The sequence below is a fragment of the Musca domestica genome, unplaced genomic scaffold (assembly GCF_030504385.1).
Source record: "Musca domestica strain aabys unplaced genomic scaffold, Musca_domestica.polishedcontigs.V.1.1 27, whole genome shotgun sequence".
NCBI classification, from domain to species: Eukaryota; Metazoa; Arthropoda; class Insecta; order Diptera; family Muscidae; genus Musca; species Musca domestica.
This window is the reverse complement of record NW_026712286.1, coordinates 11,288,908-11,299,419: the sequence shown is the minus strand read 5'-3', so window position 1 is coordinate 11,299,419 and position 10,512 is coordinate 11,288,908. Positions and strand designations below refer to the sequence as shown.

At 35.9% G+C, this 10,512-nt stretch overlaps 3 protein-coding genes across 3 annotated transcripts; 1 reads left to right on the top strand and 2 right to left on the bottom strand.

Annotated features, from left to right (window-relative positions):
• Positions 1-3,035: 3,035 nt before the first annotated feature.
• LOC101892030 (T-cell immunomodulatory protein) lies at positions 3,036-5,579 on the bottom strand. Its single transcript, XM_005176668.4, has 4 exons — positions 5,203-5,579; positions 5,048-5,140; positions 3,990-4,985; positions 3,036-3,933 (listed from the first exon to the last, which is right to left on the bottom strand). The coding sequence occupies exons 1-4, from the start codon at positions 5,303-5,305 to the stop codon at positions 3,320-3,322; spliced, it is 1,806 nt and encodes a 601-aa protein (XP_005176725.2). The 5' UTR covers positions 5,306-5,579; the 3' UTR covers positions 3,036-3,319.
• Positions 5,580-5,936: 357 nt separating this feature from the next.
• On the top strand, positions 5,937-8,623 carry LOC101894900 (tetratricopeptide repeat protein 27). Its single transcript, XM_005176686.4, has 3 exons — positions 5,937-6,107; positions 6,166-7,036; positions 7,090-8,623. Exons 1-3 carry the CDS (start codon positions 6,053-6,055, stop codon positions 8,537-8,539), a joined length of 2,376 nt encoding a protein of 791 aa, XP_005176743.2. The 5' UTR covers positions 5,937-6,052; the 3' UTR covers positions 8,540-8,623.
• Positions 8,624-8,799: 176 nt separating this feature from the next.
• Positions 8,800-10,269, bottom strand: LOC101891856 (dynein axonemal assembly factor 10). Its single transcript, XM_005176667.4, has 2 exons — positions 9,762-10,269; positions 8,800-9,696 (listed from the first exon to the last, which is right to left on the bottom strand). Exons 1-2 carry the CDS (start codon positions 10,034-10,036, stop codon positions 8,853-8,855), a joined length of 1,119 nt encoding a protein of 372 aa, XP_005176724.2. The 5' UTR covers positions 10,037-10,269; the 3' UTR covers positions 8,800-8,852.
• Between the last annotated feature and the right edge of the window lie 243 nt (positions 10,270-10,512).

The window sequence follows — 10,512 nt, the reverse complement described above, 5'->3', positions numbered from 1 at the left end:
CTGAGAAAGATAATTGTTTAAGTAAAAATCTTCCATAACGCTCCATTTTTTAAACTTGGTGTCAATGGAGAATATATTCTAAATTGAATTTCAGTAGGGGTTGCCAGAAAATTAAAAATCCCAGATAATAAAATAAATCAAATTGAAGTAATCTATTTTTAGATTTTTATTGGAAGAGGTTACGATTTGAGCCAAAATCTCCCATAACGCTTCATTTTTGGCACTTGATGTCAATGAAGAATAGATTCTAAATTAAATTTCACAAGGGGTCTCCAAACAAGCCGAATCTGTAGAAAATTAATAATCCAACACAGTTAAAGAAATCAAATTGAATTATAGGAAGATTGTCTATTTTAGAGTTTTTTTTTTATAATTTATTAAAAGAGGTTAAGGTTCAAGTAAAAATCTCCCATAACGCTTCAATTTTGGAACTTGATGTCAATGGAGAATAGATTCTAAATTAAATTTCACTAGGGGTCTCCTAACAAGGCAAATCTGTAGGAACTGAAAATCCCAGACATTTAAAGAAATTTATTTGAAATATATATGTAAATAATTTATTTTTACATTTTTTAATTTTTATTGGAGAGGGTTAAGGTTCAAGTAAAAATCTCCCATAACGCTTCATTTTTGGAACGTAATGTCAATGGAGAAAAGATTCTAACTTAAATTTTACTAGGTGTATCCAAGCAAACCAAGTCTGTAGGAATTAAAAATCCGAGATAAATAATGAAATCAAATATGAGAAATTTATTTTTAGCATTTTGAAATTTTTATTGGAAGAGGTTAAGATTTGATTAAAAATCTCCCATAACGCTTCATTTTTGGAACTTAAAGTCAATGGAGAATAGATTTTAAATTAAATTTCACTAGGGGTCTCCAAACAAACCAAATATGTAGCAACTACAAATACCAGATAAATAAAGAAATCAAATTTGAGGAATTTATCTTTAGAATTTTTAAATTTTTATTGAAAGAGGTTAAGATTCGATTAAAAATCTCCCATTACGCTTCTTTTTCGGAGCTTGGTGTCAATGGAGAATAGATTCTAAATTGAATTTCACGAGGGATCTCCAAGCAAACCAAGTCTGTAGGAATTAAAAATCCCAGATAAATACAGAAATCAAATTTGAGGAATTTAATTTTAGCATTTTTAAATTTTTATTGAAAGAGGTTAAGATTTGAGTTAAAATCTCCTATAACGCTTCATTTTTGGAACTTGATGTCAATGAAGAATAGATTCTAAATTAAATTTCACCAGGGGTATCCAAGTAAACCAAGTCTGTAGGAATTAAAAATTCCAGATAAATAAAAAAATCAATAAATAAAGAAATCAAATTTGAGGAAATTATTTCTAGGATTTTCCAATTTTTATTGAAAGAGGTTAATATTTGAGTTAAAATCTCCTATAACGCTTCATTTTTGGAACTTGATGTCAATGAAGAATAGATTCTAAATTGAATTTCACTAGGGGTCTCCAAACAAACCGAATCAGTAGGAACTAAAAATCCCAAATAATAAAATAAATCAAATTGCAGTAATCTATTTTTAGGTTTTTATTTAAAGAGGTTACGATGTGAGTGAAATTCTCCCAGAACACTTCAATATTGGAACGTGATGTCAATGGAGAATAGATTCTAAATTAAATTTTACTAGGGGTCCCCTAACAAAGCAAATCTGTAGGAATTGAAAATCCTAGACATTTAAAGAAATTTATTTGAAATATATAAGTAAAGAATTTATTTTTAGATTTTTTAATTTTTATTGGAGAGGGTTAAGGTTCAAGTAAAAATCTCCCATAACGCTTCATTTTTGGAACGTAATGTCAATGGAGAAAAGATTCTAAATTAAATTTCACTAGGGGTCTCCAAACAAACCAAATATGTAGCAACTACAAATACCAGATAAATAAAGGAATCAAATTTGAGGAATTTATTTTTAGAATTTTTAAATTTTTATTGAAAGAGGTTAAGATTTGATTAAAAATCTCCCATAACGCTTCTTTTTTGGAACTTGGTGTCAATGTAGAATAGATTCTAAATTAAATTTCACGAGGGGTATCCAAGTAAACCAAGTCTGTAGGAATTAAAAATCCCAGATAAATAAAGAAATCAAATTTGAGGAAATTATTTCTAGGATTTTTAAATTTTTATTGAAAGAGGTTAAGACTTGAGTTAAAATCTCCTATAACGCTTCATTTTTGGAACTTGACGTTAATGGAGAATATATTTTAAACTAAATTTCACTAGTGGTCTCCAAACAAAATAAATCTGTAGGAACTGAAAATCCCAGATAATAAAATAAATCAAATTGAAGTAATCTATTTTTAGATTTTTATTTAAAGAGGTTACGATGTGAGTGAAATTCTCCCAGAACACTTCAATATTGGAGCGTGATGTCAATGGAGAATAGATTCTAAATTAAATTTCACTGGGGGTCTACAAACCAACCAAATCTGTAGGAAATTAATAATCCAACACAGTTAAAGAAATGAAACTGAATTATAGGAAGAGAGTCTATTTTAGAGTTTTTTTTTATAATTTATTAAAAGAGGTTAAGGTTCAAGTAAAAATCTCTCATAACGCTTCAATTTTGGAACTTGATGTCAATGGAGAATAGATTCTAAATTAAATTTCACTAGGGGTTTCCAAACAAACCAAATCTGTAGGAACTTAAAATCCCAGACATTTGAAGAAATTTATTTGAAATATATAAGTAAAGAATTTATATTTAGATTTTTTAATTTTTATTGGAGAGGGTTAAGGTTCATGTGAAAATCTCCCATAACGGTTAATTTTTGGAACTTGGTGTCAATGAAGAATGGATTCTAAATTAAATTTCATGAGGTGCCTTCAAACGAACCACATCCGTAGGAAGTGAAAATTCCACACAAATAAAGAAATCAAATTGAAGAAATCTATTTTCAGATTTTTATTGAAGAGGTTAGGATTTGAGCAAAAATTTCCCATAACGCTTCATTTCGGCTTTTTTAACTTTTGGACCCTTAAGTTTGATATAATAAAAAACAATTAAAATAGTTTTCATTAGTTTTTTTTTTTTATTATTATTGGATTATTTGGTTCAAACTTCATTAGATAAATGTGTATAGAATATTGGTAATTATACGAGGGAAATTAGGCGGAATAAGTATCTTAAATAATAAACATTCAAACAACATATAAAAACAATAATTTTCAAATATTACTAAAGCAAAAAAAATGAGAGGAGAAAAACTTAAAAATATCACCTTATTGAGATAAAAAAAAAATACATATTAAATTGGATACTATATTAAACGCAGTGCTTAAATGTATGCCCATTACATAGCATCGAAATGGAAACGATGAGCTTCTTGCAGCTTCTCCTGTTTATCTTCGCGTTTCTCTTTTATGTATAAAACTAAAATAATCAAAACTATAACAAGGCATGTGCCACCCAGCGCCACAACGCTCATAACAATCAGTTTACTGGGTGTTACAAACAGCTGGGCCTTCCAACGTTGTGGATCATCAACGGGTTTGGGCACAACGATAATTTGTGAATTGGGTATAAGTTGAGTCCAGGTGCGTGACATGTGGCCCAAGCCGACCGTCAAGGAATCCACAAAATTTGGTGTTCTACCCAAACCGAATATGGTATAGGGCAGCTGTAAAGCAAAATATGACGATTGGGGTAGTTGTACCGAGGAACCACGTTGTAAATCTCCATCTTGTGTGGTGGTAAAGTAGGTTATGCGAGGTCCAGGCAAGTTGGTACCATATGTACGTCGTTTACGACCCAAGGGGGTATGTAATGTGGGATTCTTACTGTTTATAAGACCTGTTAGGACAATTACTTTCACAAAATTAGCATCATAGTCGAGGGTATTACGGAAGGCCAATGGTTTATATTGGCCCTTTTTGTTTTTCTCAATTAAAATTATGTCCAAAACACCTGAAATTAAAACAGTCGTAAAAATAGATATTCTTAATTTCCATTACACAACTTACCATCCTGATAGAAATCATAAAAGGCCCCGGCCACAGTATCATTACCCATGGGATTCAAGGCATTCCATTTTACCTCAAAGGTTCTCTTTAGCGGAGGATTACACATTAGACAAGGCACATTTTCCAAAAGGAAAGTTTGCATTCTCTTGGTTGGTCCAGTCAGGGTCTGCAGTGTCATGATCAAATCTGGATAACCATCCATGTTGAAATCTCCACTTCTGGCAGTAATTGTTTTTAGATAAACATCATCTTCAATTGGTGGGACAAAACCCCACATTACAGCCTGGGGATCTTTGAAGTTTACATGGATATCTCGGAAGTTTGTACCATCATGTACCAGAATAGTTGAATTGGAACAATCTTTGCGATGAAAGCAAACAGGCAATATGATGTTCTCCACACCTTCCAATTCAAAGTCGGCAAACACTGCCTGACCCAAAGTATAATCAGAACCCACTATGGAAATGTCAATGGTGTGATTAAAGGCAAAATCTTCATTGGCTTTTCCATACCAAATTTCATAGTGATCTTTGGTCTGTACAAACAAATCGGCCGTAAAATCACCATTTAAATCCAAATAGGCATTGGCGTTGGGTATACTTATCGAAGGTTCCGTTGTGGAAACTCCATTTGGTGGGGCCTGCGTTATTTCATGGGGTGGTACCCGAGCCTTTTGAAATATCCAAAATCTACGATCACCCTTTTCATTGAGGCCATATAAATCAATGATCATATCGCGATTAAAGTCCAAGGCCAAAGGTTCACCCATTGTTTTCAATAGAGGTTCTGCATGTTCACTTGTACAATTGAGTCCCTCCGGACCACCCCAGTGGACATAGATTTGATAAGTGTTTACCTTACTGCCCTGCGGTTTAATGGCCACAGCAACATCCATTAGAGCATCGCCATCAAAATCGCCTGGAATTACACTGACAATCTCGTGATCCCTGTACATGCAAATGGGACCACCACGTAATAAGGGTTCAGTGTCAGCACCTAAATACACAAAATTCAAAATGTTATAATTATCAACTACATATATATAAAATATTTCGAACCATATAAAATCTGCAATGTTTGTTTGCGATCCCTTATTATGAACACATCAGTCAGTTCATCCGAATTGAAATCTCCAAAGGCAGCCACAATGCCTGGAAAGCAAGAGAAGTTAATAAAAGTTCCAAATGCAACAAATTATAAAGAAAACAATTACCTTCTTGGACATTGCCAAAGACCTGGGGAGTCACATCATTGGCTTGGACGGCCACTGCCACAATAGACAAAAAGCTTAAGACGCTTTTAAGATTAATAATCATTTTATTCGAATTGTTTGTTTTTTTTTACAAGGAAAATCTGTTATTCATTTTTTCTTTCTTCGTAGAAAAAATGTCTCCTCTGTGCAGAGTGTTTTTGTTTGGTTTTGCTCCAGCAAATACCAATTTTTTTGTTATAAATTTAAAGTAATTTATTTGTTTGCTATATCTACTTAGTTAATTTTTAATTTTGTTGGCGAAATTAATGAAATATTCGATAAAAACTTATTTTTTTCACAAAATGAGTCAATATATGAGAAAGAGAAAACAACAATGGATGAGCAGAGCAGCTGTAGCAGGGTTGCATTTGGCACACATCAACAAAATGTCAGCGCTCGGACGAATAAACACAACAAGGGCAAGGGTAACGCAATGGTTAAGGGCCGGGCGTTATTAAAAATCATTTTTTTCTCATTTTCCTCTCTGAGAGAATAAGAAATAAATGAATTTTGATTAAAATCAGAAAAATCCTTTTTATTTAATGTCTCCCGATTGCTATTAGATTTTTTCTTAAGAAAAGAACACCTGTTGCATTTAAAAGCAAACAAAGAGGATATTCGTGGGATTCTTATTGGCAAATGCACGTATTTGTATTAGGTAGCCCTTATTGAAATCAAAACAAAACGTGAACAAACGTTTAAAAACGTGCATATTTCATTTGCTAGGAGAAGAGAATCTTTTATATTTTAAATTAAAAGAATTAAAAAGAAACAAAAAAAAAAAAAAAAAAATAAACGAAGATACTGAAATATGGTATATAATTTAAACTATCTTTGTAATTTCAATGACAAAGTGAAAGATGAAGGTAAATGGTCGACAAAATGTTTAACGAAACACGTTAAGATCTTTCGCTTCCCTTCCAGATTTGTCCCATGAATCACTGCAACGTATTTGGTCTGGAAAATGGTGCAGTGCGGGGTTCGAGTCCTCCCTAAAGCAATGGTGGTCGAAGAGGGATGCCAAAGAAGACTATTCACAAGAAGAGTGTGAAGAATTCATATGCCTAGCTATCGAATCGCTTTTGATTTTTATGCAACAAAATTTCACTGGACCTTTTTGTGATCTGGCAGAGTTGGAAGGTTTCGTCAAAGAAATTCAACCCCTGGTGGGTGATGCTTTTGTAGAATTAAAGGAAAATGGCGAAGAAATAAATCCCAATGTGGTGTTGGGTGAATTTCTACTGTTGAGCAGAGATATTCTAAAGAAACTATTGGAATTCCAACCGGAATCTGTGGTCTTACATTGGTGGCATTTACGTTATTTGTGTACCCATCAACATGTTATTGATGAGTTGACAGCAAATTTATATGACAAACTGAAAATAGAAGCCGAGTGGCTACTGCAACATGTCTCGGAGCTGGAAAATAAGGAATATGAGGCATTACTTTTCTTGGAAATTGCCAATGGTTATTTACAATATCATCGCGGTGAGAGGGCAGGTGAAATTCTGGAAAGGCTTTGTGCGCATTTAAATGTTGAAATGGTGGTTCAGGGCCTAATGGGTGTACGCACAAAATTCCAACAAAAGGCCCTGCCACAACTTTGCCTTAAAGTAGAACAAACCCATAGCGATTTGCTGCCCAAGGCCCAGGAGACAAATAGCAAAACAGTGCTACCCAAACTATTGCTACATGAGGACGATACCCGTTTGGAACGTATACGTTTTATTGAGGAGAAAGACAATGAGGTGATGACATTGCCCAGTGTCCTGCAAGCCTTGGTTTTGTCCAAAGTGTAAGTTTATCTTTTTAATGGAACAATTCAAAATTTAAAAGCTTTCTTTTTAGACGCCAATTGAAACGTTCCCAGCCCAAAGATCGTTTGGCCGATGAAGAACTGGAACCCTATACGCATACCTTGATCTACCAGGAACATGGTCCTTTGCAGGTGCGCCAGTCAGCTCTGCTGCTGAATTGTGTACAAGAATCCAATTCGAGACGTACCATTGAGCGTAGCTGGAAACAATGCGAGGAATGTGTTAAACTTCTCTCCGAACATTCCTATTCTGTACAAGAAAGATTCTCCTATGCATTTGCTGGATTCCTACAACCCAAATGGCAGGTTCAATCCCAACTCTGTGAGTTATTACTTTCGCTGGGTATGGTGAAATCGGCATTGGACATCTATTTGAAAATACAGGCCTGGGAGCAGGTTATTTACTGCTACACACGTCTGGAACTGAGACACAAGGCTGCGGAGATTATTGAACAGGAACTGCAGAAGAAACCAACGGTGTTACTTTATTGTTTACTTGGCGATGCCACCGACAGCTTGGAGTGTTATGAAAAGGCTTGGGAATTTTCCAAACATACCAGCGGCAAAGCCCAGGCCCACTGGGGTAATTACTATTTCTTCCACAAACGTTACGAGGAGGCCATACCACATTTGGAAAAGTCGGTGGAAATTAATTCGCTGCAAGAAAAAATCTGGCTACGTTTGGGTTATGCTGCCATTATGTTGGAGAAATGGGAGTTGGCGGTACATGCCTACATTACCTATACCCATTTGGAGCCTTTGGGTTTTGAATCATGGAATAATTTGGCCAAAGCTTTGATAAAACTTGGCGACAAGCAAAGGGCCCATAAAGTACTGGGAGAGTCTTTGAAATGCAACTATCACAATTGGAAGGTGTGGGAGAATTTCATGGTTGTCTCGGTCGATACGGGCCATTTTGAGGATGCCATGAATGCCTATAATCGTTTGTCCGAATTGAAAACCCATTATTTGGATTTGGAGGTACTTTGCATAACAATGACTGCCATAGCCGAGGGAAAACCAGATGCCAAGGGCCAAACACCGGAAAGACTGTTGCGCAAGGCCACCACACTAATGGGCCAACAGTGCATAAAACATGGTTCAGAACCCAAGGTATGGGAATTGGCAGCCCTCTTGGCCGCAACACCTTTGAAAAAGGCCGATAAATTAGTCAAGGCATTCAGGGCCTATACAGCCAAGGAATTGGTTTGGACCACAAAGCAAATGTATGCCAGAAGAGCGTTGGAATTATGCGTAGAGTTGTCCCAAAGATCCTTGGAAGCCATTGAAAATCATGCCGAGGACGAAAGTGAGGTAATGATAACATCCCAGTTGAATTCAGCCCGTCTGGCCAATCAGGCATGCATCCGAGCCATTGAAAAGGAGCCAACAAAATTCCCCGAAAATGATGATTTGTTGGAAAAAGTTCGATCACTGCTGGAAGAAATGACCGCGCATGTTAAACAAAGAATGGGAGCGTGATAAAAAAAATAAAGGGAATATTGAAAAAAAGAAAACATTACAAAAATAAGAAATCTGAATTAATTTTTGTTCTCAATAAAAAAAACGGATCCGAGGATGGTACTTGACAATTTTTAAAACAAATTAAAAAAAAGTAAAAAATATTCTAAAAATCTGTGGTTTAAAGTCGCCCAATAATCAGTCATTGTCAGATTTTGAAAAATATTTAAGATACCCTCCAGGGACAGGATAACAGATTGTCCTTGAAAGGCGTTCTTTCATCAGTTTATTTTTTTTAATTTTTTTTTTTTTTATTAAAAACAATAAAATTATTCTAATATAAATTAAGCTTCGTTGTCACCAATACCCTTACACTCTGATCGAAGGCACCACAGACGGCCAGACCCATTTTATCGGGATGCCAATCGAAACAATGAACCGGTTGAGTTGATATCGTTGTGGCATTGAGCATTTCAAGTGAACCCACCACTCCAATGTTATAACCATCTGTATCCTCTTTCAAACGTTTCTCGGGATACTGATAATTCCATAAACGCAGCGAACCGGTACCGCCGCATGTTACAAATATATCACGATTTTGCGGTAAATGTCGTACACACCAAACAGTGGCCTTTGGTCCTGTGATAATGCCATTCGAACCGACCGAACGACCGGCATTACGTTCCTCCAAACACGAAAACCCTTTGGAGGGATGTTGGGTACGCATATCATACACGAGCAGGCCACCTTCCAATGTGGTCACAACCATTTTATTCATGGCAATATCACGACGATCAAATTCTATGCCACATATGCCATTTTTCAGACTCGTTTCCCAGCGTACGCAGAGTTGGCGTAAATCGAAAAGTTTCAGATCACCATTATCATAACCGGCTGCCACGCTACGTTCCTCGTTGTTATAGCTATCACCAAATGCCACTGCCCAGCAGTCCCTTTTGATGTTGTTTGGTGTTGGGCCATCCGAGTCTGGTGTCATGTCCACAACGGGAGCCATGCCCTGACGTATATCCCATACCTTCACCGAACCATCACGACTGCCGGTGACAATTTCCGGTGCTCCACAATTATTTTGTTTCCCCCCAATGGCATCTATGCAATTTATTATACTCGAATGGGCCTCAACATTGTACACTGGAATGTCGGGACGTTCCAAATCCCTAGAATAATACAAAATTTAACGTGTTTCTTTTATCACAAGAGAAAAGAACTTGACATGACTTACAAAACCTGCAATCGCCCCTGAAAGTCCCCAATTGCCATGTGACGATTTCTCAGAGACGCCGCACCAAAACTGCCACACTTGAAGGCTGTCTTTTTCTCAATTGTCTTCAACTTTTCCAGCTTATTTTCATTCAGTTCATAGATTTCCAAAATACCCTGGCCATTGGGCTTGGAGCCTAGAACTGTAAATTTAGCCGAACATGGTATCCATTTGGTGTCATACACAGTATAGTTCACAGACTGTTGCAGATGTTCTATCATCTGAGGTTTGTCCATTTTGAATTAATTTGCTTCCGTTTCTCTCTCTCTCTGACCAGTTCTTTTTTGTAATTTTCTAGAAAATTTGTTTTTTGGGAGTTTGATCGATTGCCTACTTGTTTTGTTTGTTTTCCGGTAACCAGGCAACAAGTTACACGGGACCATTCCAAACATACACAGACTTCAAAGCTCACACTAGAAAATTGACGCCGCCGCACTCTCCACCGGCGAAACAGGTAATCAAGTAGAAATGGGTGATAAAAGTTTAAAATCAAAACAAATGGACAATTTTGTAATAGGGCTCTCTAATTCAACAAAATTAAATTATTAGGGTTCTTGAGATCGAATTTAGTTGAGAAAACAAGTGGTTGGGTGGAACTTGTTATGGACGTGTGTCAATGCCCTTACACATAAATTAATAAAATAAATCATGGTTAAGCGTGATTTTTTAAGAGCTACAGGAAAGTTTAAATAAATATTTTTTATTACCATTC

Coding starts and splice junctions, on each gene's coding strand:
- LOC101892030 (XM_005176668.4), bottom strand. CDS start 5,305: ATGATTATTAATCTTAAAAGCGTCTTAAGCTTTTTGTCTATTGTGGCA. Junction 4,986..5,047: donor AACATTGCAGATTTTATATG/GTTCGAAATATT, acceptor TTGTGTATTTAG/GTGCTGACACTGAACCCTTA. Junction 3,934..3,989: donor TTATGATTTCTATCAGGATG/GTAAGTTGTGTA, acceptor TTTTAATTTCAG/GTGTTTTGGACATAATTTTA.
- LOC101894900 (XM_005176686.4), top strand. CDS start 6,053: ATGGTATATAATTTAAACTATCTTTGTAATTTCAATGACAAAGTGAAA. Junction 6,108..6,165: donor TGACAAAGTGAAAGATGAAG/GTAAATGGTCGA, acceptor CTTCCCTTCCAG/ATTTGTCCCATGAATCACTG. Junction 7,037..7,089: donor GCCTTGGTTTTGTCCAAAGT/GTAAGTTTATCT, acceptor CTTTCTTTTTAG/ACGCCAATTGAAACGTTCCC.
- LOC101891856 (XM_005176667.4), bottom strand. CDS start 10,036: ATGGACAAACCTCAGATGATAGAACATCTGCAACAGTCTGTGAACTAT. Junction 9,697..9,761: donor CAGGGGCGATTGCAGGTTTT/GTAAGTCATGTC, acceptor GTATTATTCTAG/GGATTTGGAACGTCCCGACA.